The 14,991-nt window shown below is 43.5% G+C and overlaps 1 protein-coding gene across 1 annotated transcript in view; it reads right to left on the minus strand.

The window, feature by feature from the left end:
* Window positions 1–5,729: 5,729 nt before the first annotated feature.
* mrc2 (mannose receptor, C type 2) overlaps window positions 5,730–14,991 on the minus strand; it is a 34,947-nt gene continuing 25,685 nt past the window's right edge. Inside the window, exons 10-29 of the mRNA XM_027003360.2 lie at window positions 14,867–14,982; window positions 14,443–14,591; window positions 13,319–13,536; window positions 12,973–13,115; window positions 12,527–12,614; window positions 12,105–12,234; window positions 11,975–12,007; window positions 10,775–10,938; window positions 10,397–10,565; window positions 10,145–10,287; window positions 9,863–9,977; window positions 9,110–9,270; window positions 8,820–8,928; window positions 7,874–8,112; window positions 7,461–7,626; window positions 7,194–7,343; window positions 6,929–7,048; window positions 6,452–6,631; window positions 6,187–6,210; window positions 5,730–6,008 (exon numbers count right to left, since the gene is read on the minus strand). Of these exons, the coding sequence (XP_026859161.2) occupies window positions 5,788–6,008; window positions 6,187–6,210; window positions 6,452–6,631; window positions 6,929–7,048; window positions 7,194–7,343; window positions 7,461–7,626; window positions 7,874–8,112; window positions 8,820–8,928; window positions 9,110–9,270; window positions 9,863–9,977; window positions 10,145–10,287; window positions 10,397–10,565; window positions 10,775–10,938; window positions 11,975–12,007; window positions 12,105–12,234; window positions 12,527–12,614; window positions 12,973–13,115; window positions 13,319–13,536; window positions 14,443–14,591; window positions 14,867–14,982 (2,838 nt within the window). The 3' untranslated portion in view covers window positions 5,730–5,787. The remainder of the gene's footprint in view (window positions 6,009–6,186; window positions 6,211–6,451; window positions 6,632–6,928; window positions 7,049–7,193; window positions 7,344–7,460; window positions 7,627–7,873; window positions 8,113–8,819; window positions 8,929–9,109; window positions 9,271–9,862; window positions 9,978–10,144; window positions 10,288–10,396; window positions 10,566–10,774; window positions 10,939–11,974; window positions 12,008–12,104; window positions 12,235–12,526; window positions 12,615–12,972; window positions 13,116–13,318; window positions 13,537–14,442; window positions 14,592–14,866; window positions 14,983–14,991) is intronic.

Here is a 14,991-nt window from a genome sequence, read left to right on the forward strand (position 1 = left end):
GTGCGTCTACAACAGCGGCTGTGTGTGTCCTGTGGGTGACACTACCAGTGGATGCCACACTTTTCCCTTTACTCCTACAAACAGTGGGCAGGAAGCTTTCTGATAATGACACTACAATGTTCCTGTAGTAAGTAGTCCTAAATCTAGACTAACAAAGACCACTGACAAAATCAGACCATCTTATAAAGAGATTTTATCCAATGGTATTAGAAAGTTACTATTTGGTTAGGCTATTTAGCCCATGAAAATGTGATCTGCATTTGGACATCTTATCTGGATAATGAATTATCTGGAGCTTAAGGGTAAACTGAGCCTGCATGCTAATAGAGATTATTTCATTATACACACACACACACACACACACACACACACACACACACACACACACACACACACACACACACACACACATACATACATATATATATATATTGGACAGAAGTCCTTCGTCAGCTGTACAAGCTAAGTGCTTTGTTGCACTTTTTAGAGGGAAGAAACTGTCATTATATGTTATTGCTGTCATGTTGCACCAAGCACCCCACCCATGGGGCACACCCACTGCCACACAGACAGACAGACAGACAGAGACACACACACACACACACACACACACACACACACACACACACACACACACACACACACACACACACACACACACACACACACACCACTCCTGCTCCGCTGCCCAACATCTGATTATTGATCATGAGGACCTGTGCCTTGTTTGTCTCTTGTTTTCTCCACTATTTAAGCTCACAGGTACTCTCCTGCAGTGCTGCGCATTGCTGGCCTGTACTGCACTTCAGTGTCTCACTTCAGTTTATCACTGCTAGAGTGTTTTATGTTTGTTTTTGTGCTGGAATAGACACTGCTTTTTCCCAGTTGCATCTCGCTCCATCCCTGCCAATGTCACAATTGCAATTCCGCTCAAAATAAGAACGGTTCCAACTGAGTGTTTAGATATCACTAAACCTCAGTGATAGATTAAGTAAGTACGGGCTGTGATCCCTAAACTGGGAGAGTGGCTCCAGCAGATTCCAGGATCAACATCCGATATCTCTGTCCAGAAGAGTGCAGTCTTGGGTACAGTTAATACACTGCGCAGTACCCTCAACCTCTGGTAGAGGAGACCTGAGCTTGAGCCTGAAGGAAAAACACCACCTGGAGGAGTTTTTATATATATATATATATATATATATATATATATATATATATATATATATATATATATATATATATATATATATATGAGAGACTGAAGTATGACTCATCATTTCTCTCTGGCTTTTCCTCACAGTTACATAGTTGTGGTTTTTAACTTAATCTCCCACCTTACTAACATAAATGGTTGATTACCTTGGACAGTAATTTTGAAATGTTTACTTAATGTGCAGTTAAAGTCAGAATTATAATGGAAACCTAAGGGTTGTTGTGACAGTCAATAAATGTTTATGCAAAATATGTAATTTTGTAGAATGCTTTCATGAATTCTTCAACAGTCTAAATGATAATTCTCTACAAACTTTTTTTTCTGAAATTGAGCTACTTTTTAAAGGGAAGAAACTATCATTATATTATTGCTAGCTTATTACTATTAAGATCAAAGTAAACACACTTCCACCTGCTTGTGCAAAAATATCAATATTACCAAACTTCAGAGATAGGTTAATTAACTGCATTATTGGTTATTTTGGTGTTCAGTAATCAGCATAAGACCACCTTTGGTAAAACATTCTCTCAGGACGACCTTACCCTAAGAACATTATTGTTAGAGTGGTTATGGGTTTGAAATTATATTATGTAGTCATGCATTCCAAATGTCTACAATGGGATGGTGAAATTCAAACAGCTGCCCTAAGGCTTCCATTATAAATGTGTTTTGAATCAATGCATTATCTGTTATTTTTTTGAGGACAGGAAGATTAAGAATTATTTGAAATGATTGCCTGTGGTAATTAATCATATGCTACAGATGTGGTAGATAGAAAATTGCTGGATTATTCCTTTAAAGTTCTCCAAAGTTTGACTTTCTGTTCTCTTCTGTCATATAGTGAAGTGTATATCAGAAGTGGACTCACCAAGATACAACTGTCATGTATAATATTCTAACCCTTAAAACACATTGTCACTTGTCAACCACTTTTACTCTAAGATAATGTCACATTCTCCTAGCTTTTTTTTTTTTTTTTTTACTCCAGACTATGGGGAATTGAACCATCTGTTCTCTGTGTCTGTCTGTCTGTCAGTTTAATTAGGCCTTAAACACTGATAATTAGGTTGCCGGAAAACAGCCAGCAGACACACACACACACACACACACACACACACACACACTCAAGCTTCCTGGCTGTGATAGGGAGAAATAAAATTAATTTGATCTATCCCAGTCTCATTTGTTCAAATGTCACTTCAGCCTCCACATGTGGTGAATGAATGACAGGCAGGGGGAGAGAAAGGCAGAATGAACTGAGTCAGGGGAGAGTGGTAGAGGAGACACAGGCAGGGGAAGAGAGGCAACGGAAGCTGAATCTTCAAACTGCTGAAATAAGCACTTCAGTCTGATTTACCCTGAGATCAGGAAATAACGCAGAACCATGTACACAATCACCCAACATATCTTACCGTAACATTCAAGATTCCTAGAAAGTTGACATAAGAATATAAATTTTAAAGGTTTGAAATGTCTATCTAGTGAGAGCACATTGGCCTATTTCTATACTGTAGCAGTTTGGTCAAGCCATATCCAGCAATTTACTGCTGTACCACTACAATACAAACTGCCGGTTACATTAACGCATCAGGGCAGTCCGATGTCGTGCAAAAAATCAGGTATGTACATTCTGCCCCCTAGTGGCGAACTATAGCCAGTACGTTACATATCTTTGTTCGTTTTTCACAACTCTCACATTCAGGTGGTATTGAGCTGTTCCTGAAAGCTTATGGTTGGCATTCCTATCCTTTGTCTTAACGCTGCATGCCTACGAGGAGGAAAATATATTTTTAAATATCTACATTGTAGTGCAAATGTACAAAAGCCATTTTCTACTTTGTTTCTTGTAAAATAAAAAACATAAAAAGGTACTTTTAGACAAAAATATTCACTCCTTTTGCAATATTAGAAGTTTTATGGTCTTTTTGAAGAAATAGCTTAAGCAAAATGTTAACGCAAGTAAACTCTCCCAGCAGAAGTATGGGCAGAGCAAACAGGGCATCACAACACAGATATGGATCAGTGGCTCCAAGAAACCTTTAAACTGCCACATAGCCAACATATACTTTATTCACTTCATACAAAACAAACAAATTCAAAATGAGCAGACAACAGGTTTGTAACTGGAGGATTGCTATTCACAGGGAATTAAGACATCAACTCCTTCTACCAGAAAAGAAACAACCAGAAGAAAAAAAGAGAAAAAAGTTAAAAAACAAAAACAAAGAAAGAACAACAGGCCCCTTTGCCTGCTTCAGACTCCACACTTCTTCATCCCTCAGCGTTGTCTGACACTAAACCAAGGTGAGAGTAAACCATGAAGCCCTTTTCCAAGTCTACCCAAGACTGTTATTAAGCTCCTACAGCATGGTCATTAAAAAGGATGAGGCATGGTATGGTCGCATGAGTTTGTATGTCATAGGTTAGACAGTCTGGACATATAGTTACAGTGTTATTTAACCAGTTATATATGGGATATTACTAAAGTATAAATGTAAGGTTGTCATAACTGTGATATGGAAGTATGTGTCGTGTAATAATGTAATTATTAGTTAGATCAGAAGTTGTTGTTTGTTCATAATTTGAGTTCCAAAGGTAACTGTATGCTAATGTGTGATATAGCACAGTTGGAGGCAGGGGTATGCGGGTGTCTGTTGTGGATCTTTTTAAAATAGCAAACATTTAATGGTCTGTTGTGTAAAAAAGTCAAATAGACTCTCAGCCTTGTGGTAATGTTTTCCCTGGCTCCCTGCATCATAGTATGAAGTAATGAATGTTTGAATACATCTCCCACAATATCCTTGGCCACGGCAAATATATCTCCTGTGATGCCTATGACTATGGCGGCAGCTGTGCGTTTCCTTCACCTTTTGGAGCCCTTTAGCCTGGTTATTTGATTGCAAAAACAAGCACATAAAGATGAAATCCCCCAAAAAGATCTAATTCTGCCACCTGTGATAGGTCTATGTGATCTTGCTGTTTAACAGACATGACCCTATTTGCTGTAATGACACTACCATCCACTAGAGGCACTACAGTGACTAGTCAATTCACTCTGTAATCTGCACACTCTCAAACTCCTGTTCACCTAAAAGCTCTTTCACTCCTTCTTTTCACTGTCCTCAATCCCTCTGCCTTGTTTCTCTCTCTCTCTCTCTCTCTCTCTCTCTCTCTCTCTCTCTCTCTCTCTCTCTCTCTCTCTCTCTCTCTCTCTCTTTCTCTCTCTCTCTCCCTCCCTCCCTCCCCCTCCCCTGTGGGAGATGTGATTGGTTCCAGACTTGTTCCCTCAGTTGTGATTGGTTCCAGACCTGTTCCGCTTGCTGACTCGACATTCCCCAGCTGGCTGTGGCACTGCTTCAACCCAACGCCCTCGCCAAGAGTGAGAGAGCAAAATCTGAAGTGAAGTTTAACACTGCATAATTTAACCCCCATAAAAAAACTTGGATATAGAAAAGGTTACAAAGAAAGGAACATGAACAGGCAGAGTGAGAGAGATAATGAATGAATAAATGAATTAACTGTGGATCTAGAGACATCCAAATGAAAGTGTTTTCTGGGGGGTGGGGGTTGGGGGTGCTACAGCTCCCTGTCTGGTATTCTTTCATGTTTTGTTCAGTCAGCCGGTGGAGCTCCTCTATTGGCCAACAAAGCAGGAGGCCGAAGAGGAACAAGAAACAGCAGCAACCGGGCCAGCTCCCCCTCTACCCCCCGTACACCACTGCTGCTCCTTCTCCATCTTCCTTCCCCTTTACCCCACTACAGCTCTTTCTCTACCTTCGTGTCTCTGCACTGGTGAACTCTGCACACACTATAATTTCCTTTCATCTCTAATCACTGTGAGTTTCACATCCAGAAGCCTTGCAGTTCAGGGGCAAGAGACGGAGAGAGAGAGAGAGAGAGAGAGAGAAAGAGTAAGAGAGAGAGACAGAGAGATAGAGAGAGAGAGAGAGAGAGAGAGAGAAGGGGCAAGAGGAAAAACCCTCCATAGGCAGACAATACATGGACCTGACCTAAAAAGGAAAGAACTCATTCCAGGCCTACTACCAAATATGTGAAAAAAACCTCATAGTCAGCAAAAAATACTGTTTCGGTATAACACTTTGGTTCAGACTGCACACTGTATATGCATGCAAGTGCGTGTGTGTGCACTGGACAGGAATCTCCAAGATAAAGGTACTTTTGGCTTGTTTCTTTTCAGTAATGGAGAAAATCTGGAGTACCTAAGGCATGGTAGCAATGGACTGAAAACATGATTATAAACAGCATATCCCCTAGAGTTACACTGGAGAATAAAAAAATATTGTGGTATGTGCATATCAGCCAATCTGAGCTGATTTTTTTGAATCAGTGGAAGCTGAATGGTGGATGATGTTTGTGTGTTGCTGTGACACAACAGTAGGAACTGGGGTGCACTTTCCCTTCTGTTCATTGTTGACTGACATCTGCTGCGCTCCACACAGCTTCCTAAATGTCTCCATAAAACAAACAAACAAACAAACAAACAAACAAACAAAAGTTCACTTAGTCCATGTGTGTGCAGGCCGCTTCTCCATGTCATTCTCCCTCATCCTCCATTATTCGCCTTGCTCGTTTAGCTCCATATCTGACACCAGGATGTTCTTCTCTGTCTCTTCAGATGGGGTGGAGTTAGTGCGGCTGTACCGAGCGCCCTCATAGGACCCGGCGGAGCCTGAGCTCCTCCTCCTATACAGATAGACTCCGCCCACGGTGAGGGCGACCAGGAGCAGCACGGCGAGAAGGATGAGGACCAGAGTGGGAAGGTGATCCATGTCAGCTGCACTCGGACAGAGACAGCCGAGCAGACAGTGAGAGCCCCAACCTCAGAACAGCGTTCAAAGCACAACCTCTACAATCAGGCATGCGCTTCAAGACATGCAGTGAGTTTTTTGATTTTTGATTGATTATTACAGGATTAGCAATATATTCTTGAAAGTTGGTGGGACAGCACTTACCTGGTACAGCTGAAGAATCCAGTCCTAGGGGACCAAAGGGAAGAAAATCAAGATCAAAATGTGTAGAAAAGATGAAGTGGCTAGGAGTCATAATGGAAACAAATTGTGTGAGTGTGTGCATGTGTATGTGAGCATATTTACGTAATTGTGTGAGTGTGTGTTTATGATTTTGTGTGTCGTGCTTGTATGTGTGTGTATGTGTGTGTGTGTGTCTGTGTGTGTGTGTGTGTGTGTGTGTGTGTGTGTGTGAAGAAGTATGCCCCACCTCGGGGCCTTTTGCAGATGACTCCATGTGTGCGGTTCTTGCAGGAACCAGGCTTCCAGAGCCCTGTGTTGCTTTGCACCCAGAAGCAGCTGTTAGCTGAGCGTATGGTCAGATTAGCATCCTGCTGCTCCCAGTTGGTGTAGTCCACCGCTGAACTGTCCTGCCACTGCAGACTGCCTCCTGGGCAAGCACACACATACACACGAGTGTACATGCATACACACATGTGCACATGCACGCACAGGGACACGCACACAGGCACACGCACACACACACACACGCATGTACACATACACATAGGACAAGGCAGAGTAAGACAGAGTCACACACAAAGTCATTAGTTGGGTTAGTAACATTCTGTATGCTTATAATAGTGGATTGATGGCTAATAAATGAATAGGAAAATGTAATCTTTCCTCAGTAACAGTGAGAGTCCATGCAAGAGGCCCCACAGCGGACTAAAGAAGTTAAGCTTACCTTTGGGGTTAAAGGTCATGCCAAGCCAGGCACCATGTGCTTGCTCATAATAGCCCTGAATGTGCTCCCATACAAAACCATTCTCGCTCTCATCCAGAATGGACAGCAGCTCCGCCCCCACTGAGACACACAGAGAGAAGAGTAACAGTGAGATTAAGATGAAGATTACACCAAAAGAATCTCCCCCATATGTCCCATTAGTGAGCAGTGTCTCGTTTGTGAGCTGTGTCCCGTTTGTGGATGGTGACCCATTTGTGGGCATTACCTTTCTTGCAGGCATGCATAGCCTCATGTTGCAGCCTCAGCTGGTCCAGGTTGAACGCATAGCAGTTGTTTCTGAAGGGAATCCAGGACCAGTCCCCCAGTGTCTGAAGGCAATGTCCTGGATACACCCACCTATGATCCACTGCTCGATCTGACAGATGGAGACAGGCCCACAAACATAATAAATCAAAATACACAAATATAAGAGTATAAGGTTAAAATGTACTTAGATGTTTGTATAACTACAACATGCGAACTCACATCCTACCTGTGTTTATTTCACAAATGGCTGCATCTAATTTACTGTCACAGGAGCACACTGTCCATTGGCCACTGGTAGTCATGCAACCACATCCAACCATCTGATTGGGCTCTCCATCCCGCCAGTCACTGAAGGTAACTGTCTCTTCACCCAACCATCTGTAGCTGCGACCCTAGCAGCACATAGGTGTTATTTACACATTTGCCAATCTAGTTAAACACTTTGCATGGTATTTATAAATTGCAAATCACTGGCTCAGCTCATGGCCAGCACCCACTTATAGTCATATGTTCACACACACACACACACACACACACACACACACACACACACACACACACACACACACACACACACACACACACACACACACACACACACACACACACACACACACACAAACTGAAACATGCACTCACCCCATCATTGTGCAGCGCGATCCAGGCAGGCTTGCGGAGTGAGTTGATCAGGAGTGTGAGGTAAGCGTGCTGCTGCGGCTGACGGACCACAGCCAGACTCCCATTCACAGACTCACACACCTGCAGAGCTGCCTCCCAGTTCAGGCGCTTCTGAATGACACGGTACTGAACGCCTTGGAACTCTAATGGCCCCTCCAAGGCAGGCGGGAGTGGATCCATGTCAGGTAGTAGACCAAGGTCTGAACAAACACACACACAGTTTTGAAAGCAGAACAATTACTATTTTACTATGCATCATTAATATTATACTATTATACCTACCATGAGAAAGTGAAAACATTTCAAATTCCATGTATATTTACAAAGCAAAGGTAACACCATTACAGCATGCATTTTGAGTGTTATCTAGTAAATGACCACATAAATGAACAACACTCTGGTATTCTGTGCTTACATGATAGCAAACAGGGTATCACTGCACACAGAGTAACACTTGCTGTGTTCTTACACATTGTTATGACCTGTAATGGGGTGAATGTGTGGTAGTGAGAGTAGTTAAAGGCAGGGGCAAAGGGCGAAGGTCCAAGCATTCTGGTTTTGTGCTCAGAACTTGAGTACAGTGTCAGTCTCTTTTGTTCCTGTTGGTTTTCTTTGCTGGTGATCTTCCAGTGAGCGGAGGAGAACCCCTCCTTTCCTGGAATGAGGATGGCTTCTTCCTCTCGCTCAGAAATGGAAATGCACACGTGTACTCATGCCTAGACTCTCCTTTTCTCTCTCTCCCTGCTGGCGTCAGAAGGGTAGTGTGTTTTTCTCTTTAGTGAGCGCTAGTGTTTTACCAGTTTCCAGTGTTGCCAGTGTCTCTGTCGCCCTTAGTGTGTGTGTGCGGGTGTAGTGTCTGTTCGAGGTGCAGGTGATGAATCTGTGATGAGAGTCTTCTTCACACTACCTTTGTTCTTCATACAGATGCAGCCATGTTTCTCCCCCTCACAGGCACGTGAAGCCCACATCCCTGTGCTCCTGTGAGGACTAGTGTGCAGAAGCACTACACAGTTATTCTGGAAACACATACACACAGACACACACAGACATACACAAACACACACACACACACACACACACATAAATTGGTAGACAGGGATGGAGGTGTTTGAGAGGACACAGGGGCATGAGATTTTAACAGAATGAGGAACTAGATAGACATTTTTATCGATGGGTTTATAAACCCATTTCTCCTACCGGATTTTTGTTGTGTCCATTATTGTCCACTGGTTCCCGAGGGGCCCAGTTTGTGTAGCTAAGTAACCCAGGTTCTGCCCACTTGAACTGTCCTTGGGAGTCAGAGGTAAGACCCACCCATAGATGGAAACTGGAGTTTGGTAGTAGAGTCACCAGGAAGGCTATGGAAGACAGGAAGAGGGAGTAAAAAGAAAGGAAGATGAAAAAGCTGTGTGAACACAAAACATAATGTGCTAAACAACAACAAATATCCATGTGTAGCATGTAGTCAAACTTACTAGCTTGCTAGCTTACTAGCTGGAGAAAACCTGTGGTTCTGGGATTCCATATGGCTTCTAGCACATTTTTGTTTTATTAAAACTGTCTGTCCAGACTTTAAAAAGGCAGCTCTACCTGATTGTGTGAGATTCAAGCATTCCTCTCAGCTAACCCCAACTGTATAGTCTGAATCTTAAGCATATCTTGGGCCACAAGAGAGAAGCCAGGCTTTTAAATCCTTCAACCAAGTATGTCAGAACCTACAACAAACAGCGTGGGTTTGGTTGGAAAGCCTGAGATTCTGTGCTGAGAGAATGAGGTAGTTGGTGCAGACGAACGCTGCTGATCCACTTTTCCTGACCACTGGATCTTGGACACCGGACCTGGGTGATTGAATCTAGCCTCCCTTTACTGACAGTTTTAACTTACATTTATTCTTGTTAGTTTGTGTGTGGGTTAATGTGTGTGTGTGTGTGTGTGTGTGTTTGTGTGCACCTTGTTCGATGTGACTGGGCACAGTGGCCAATGTGGCCTCTTGATTCCGACACATACTGCGGGCAGCAGACCAGGTGTCACGCCTCACTCGCTCCTGCCCAAACACCTTGTAACACTAGCAGAGAGGAGTAGGCTTATAGACTGCATGCACACATCAAGACATTTACAGAATCAATATATTAACAGTGTTTGTGAAGAATTTTCAATATCAGACATGAACACAAGTAACAGTTCTTAAAGTACTTTTAAGGGGGTTGTGTTTTTGGTTTGATTGAGTTTTACTTTATGTAAGAATGGAGTCCATCCATCAGGGCAGCCTGCTGGGATGAGGGGCGGAGCTGGGGTGGGAGGGGGTGTGCCTGTAATGTTTACTCTCTTACATATGTAGGGCAGATCTACATGACACTTCTGATCTGACCATTCCCCTGAAAGGCAGACAGACTGAGAGTAAGTTTAAACCATTATATGTGTTTGTTTTCATCAGGATCGAGAGCTAAAGTGAGATTGCAAGAGAAAGAACATGCATTTTCGAACCTTTAGACCTAGATATGTGGACACACTTGCGGTCTCTAGTGATGGCCTGAGGTTGTCCAGGCCCCCAGGACACATAGTTGAGCACAGAGTGATCAGACCACCTGAATCGCCCATCATTCTCATACGTGTGGAGTCCAATCCACCACAGATCACTCTCTATCCTTGACATCTGGAGACATGCACAAGCACATGCAAATGCAGACAGTTACCCAGAAACACTCTTCACAAAAACACAGAAGTTGATCTTCATTTTCTGCCAAATCTAAAAACATCCATGAAGAAAAGCCCACTGTATGATACTTGTGTCTGTGAGTGTTATATGGGTGGGTGTGGATATTATTAAATCATGTGTGTGTGTGTATGTGTGTGTGTGTATACCTTGCGCACAGTGCTTGCCAGGAACTGTTTCTCCCTGGCAGAGTGAATGGAGGCGAGGGAGGCATCGAACCAGGAGCAGATCCTCCGGGCCTGCTCCCATGTGGAGCGATGCTCAAACAGCCTATACTGGGCCTCCTCGAAATCGACCCACTCCAGACCAGTGTCTGCACATGCACACATAAACATATGACTTGAAGTTATACTTCACTCATTGTCCATAGAGTTTAACTTTCAGTAAGATGCAGGCACCAGACTGCTATCCTTCACCAAGGGCTCGTGGGTACTTCACCTGTAACATTAACAAAGGATTGAAGGGATTACAGCGGCAAAAAATTTCATCTAAACAAGAAGCCAAACACGGGGCACCTTCAAAAAGGGATTTGCAGGTGTTGCAAAGATGGACAAGGCTGTTCCAAGTAATAAGATTAGCCCTGCCCCCGTCTCCAAGGCAGCAGTTTTCACTGCTTTTATCTGCTACTGAGCATTCAGACTGGAAGTCAGTGTCACCCAGCAAATTAATAAACAAGTTTGTTCTACAGGGAGCACTGGAATAGGACAAAAAAACCCTCCCAGAAATATTGCTTTTCAAATTAAGCACCAAACGAACTCCCTCAATTACAGCGTCTTGCAAATGTATTCATCCCCCTAAAAGAGGATTACAAATGATATCAAGTGTTCCAGACAGTATTTGTATTGCTAACCCATATGATCCTAAGGTAAATTTTCAAGTGACAATTTGTCAGTCGATAAATAAATACATAAATAAACATTCTGCGTTCAACTCCTTCAGACTAGTACTTAGTAGAACAATGCTTTGACACAATCATCTGCTGTGATTTCTAACCCATTTTTCCTGTCAGATTTGCTCCAAGTTGATCAGGCTGGTTGGAAGACACTTGTGGCCTGTAATATTCAAATAGTGCAATAGAGACTCTGCTGGAATGAGATCTAGACTTGGTCATTTCATTTGAACATTCACCTTATTGTTATTCAGACACTCCTGTGTTTAGGTGGGTCACTATAATATTTATTCAATGTTTTTTTTTCAGTATTGGCTTTCTTTTGGGCACAGAATATTTTCTCACATAAAACCAATATCAATTAATGTGGGCAATCAGTAAATTATGATGGAGAGTAGGGTGCATGCACACACATATCCACATGGACACACACGCTCATGACAGGTAGAAAGCTACAAACCTTCGGTATTCTCAGGCACTAACTCCACTTTCCCTGAAACACACAAGACAGAAAGGTTTAGACAAATTAAGCACATGAAGGGTGTGTATGAGAGTTAAATATATACGTGTGTGTGTATGTGTGTGACTACCTTTTGGTATTTTGCAGATCCAGTCCAGCTCAGAATCACACTCTGCCTTTATCCAGTTCATATCAGAAGGGTTAGCTGCTCCGCAACGGGCTGAGCTATACGCACGCCTCCCAAAGTTCTCATATGACACCTGAGAGAGGGACAGAGACAGACAGAGAGAGAGAGAGAGAGAGAGAGAGACAGAAAGAAACAAAGAGATGCAGACAGAGATAGACAAAGGGAGAGAGCCGGAGAGAAAAAGACAGAGGGAAAATGAAAAGCAAAAAAACATAGAAAGGGTGAGAGAGGGAGAAAGATTTTTCCATAATAAACTATACTGACATTTTTCTTTTTGGCATTACTTCTATGAAGTAACTGGTGGAAAAGGCTGTGGTTGAAGGTGAAATGCAGGAACACAGAGGTATGTGTGCAGGCTCCCTTACAGCTGATCCATCGCTCCATGTCCAGCTGTCACTGCTCCGGCGAGATAAACCAATCCAGAGCCAGTGCTGTTCGTGGTCTTCCTCCGCCCTGCGCATGCAGCCAATCAGAGAGACACACACCTGAGAATTCTATGAGTCACGGACACATACATATATCACATGTATTATATAAATGCAACTGTATATAAAATTATATTTCAGTAGCTAAAAGGAAATAGTTCAATTATGAATGAATTAAATATGTAGATTTTGTAAAAGCACTATGCTCGTTAGATCTGTTTTATTGTTTTATTACCTCAATTTACCTCAATTTTTCTCTGCTTTTTTGGTCCTGAAACTGTATGAAACACATACACACACACATCACACACACACATGCATATAAACACGCACACACACTCACGCACACTCAGTCTCACACACACACACTCCCCAGACATACTCACCCAAAGGTCTCGTGGAGGACCTGAAAGACAAAGCTCTCCTCTTCTGGGCTAGTGAAGCTGACCAGCTCAGCGCCATGCTTCTCACAGAACAGGTGTGCCTGGACCCACGTCAGCTTCTTCTCCAGTGCCCCCACATGGAAGACCTGCACACAGTGCCCACCAGAACCCCCATGCCCCAGACACACACATATTGTACACACGCTGTACAATAACAACTGCACAAACATCCTATGACTGGAAGTACACTCAATCAAATTCTCAAATACCCACTTTCTCTCTCTCTCTCTCTCTCTCTCTCTCTCTCTCTCACACACACACACACACAAAACACATGTCTGTAACTCACCCTGTAGCAGTGTTGCAGGATACTGGAGGTCTTCCAGTCAGAGGGGCACGTCCTGGTGAGGGAGGGAGTGGGCATGGGGCTGGGGGGTATACGGGAGGAGGACGATCCCTTGTCCTGCTTGCAGATGTACTTGGAGCGTGCACTTGCGCACTGCTTCACTTCCCATAGGCCTGTCGCGTGCCCTGTCACCATGGCTACACACCCTCCTCTTACAGGGGCTAGGGAGGGGTGTGAAGCAGATCGTGGGCGAGTCTGATGAGTGGGCTGCACTCTATTTAAATGGAGTCATGCAATAACTGAAGTTTGGAAGAAATAGCACGCTGGAAAGCCCTATGTTCTAGGTACCTCCCTATATGTATTCAGATTCCTAAGTGTGCTTCGGTTCTTCATGCTAAAGTTTTTGCACCTCGCCGCCTTCTACTCCAAGTTTCTCCTTGAATATTGGTTTAGAATAGATGAGGGGGTGTTTGTTCGTGTGGTGCAAAAGCTGAATGGCCAGTTCAAATCCTCAGATTCTCTCCTCAAACTATCATTTATTACATAAAGATGTGCTAGCTGCAACAAGCCCTTGTCCCTCTACCCTTGTCCCTCTACCCTTGTCCCTCTACCCTTGTCCCTGCGCGCTTGTCCGTGCATGCTTGCCCTTGCGCCCTTGTTCCTGTGCCCTTGTCCTTGCACCCTTGTTCCTGTGCCCTTGTCCTTGCGCCCTTGTCCCTGTACTCTTGTCCCTGTACCCTTGGGGATATCTAGAGCATTACCCACTCCAGTGCACAGCTTAGTGGCGCCCTACTAACCACACACATGAACATGACAGAGAGGGCAGGGACTCTTCACTACACAAACATTAAGTGAGAAGAATAATGGTTGATTGCAAACAGATAAAAATGTATTAAGAAACACAATGAACCAAGCAAAAGACCTAATATTTCTAATCATTACATTGAGCTGTGAGGCTGGCGTGGGTCTTGTGTTTGGATATGTAAGTGAAAGGATGTGAAAAATGCAAGTGAAAGGATGTGAGAACAAGGGCCTAAAGAAAAGACCACACATGTAACAGATGCAGTTGATTTGATGGATGTGATGTGTGTGCCTTTATGCATGCATAAATGTGTGTGTGTGTATACCTGGCTGGTCTCGGTTCCAGTTACTGTATGTCAGTGACTCTCCAGGGAGCCAATGCAGAAGACCAGTACTGTTCTCATCATGCAGTCCCAACCAAAACTGATCCCCTGATCGGCCAAACACCAAGCTATTCACAAATGCCTGCTCAAATCTGCACATACACACACACACACACACACACACACACACACACACACACACACACACACACACACACACACACACGCATGTATGTGTATGTATGTATATATGTATGTATGTATGTATGCATGTATGTGCATATGCACGCACACACACACACACACACACACACACACACACACACACACACACACACACACACACACACACACACACACACACCACACACAGGGGATATTCAGCACGCTTAGATAGATATCTTTACACTCTAGTAGTGAGTGTTACCTGTTGTTGATAGTGGCTAAAGTGGAATTATAACCAGCACACACTCTTCTGGCATCATTAAATGTTAACGACTCCTCACCAACCCAGAAACAGGCTGCACTGTGCCATTTCCAGCCCTCGGGAGA

This window comes from Electrophorus electricus, chromosome 1 (genome assembly GCF_013358815.1).
Source record: "Electrophorus electricus isolate fEleEle1 chromosome 1, fEleEle1.pri, whole genome shotgun sequence".
Classification (NCBI taxonomy): domain Eukaryota; kingdom Metazoa; phylum Chordata; class Actinopteri; order Gymnotiformes; family Gymnotidae; genus Electrophorus; species Electrophorus electricus.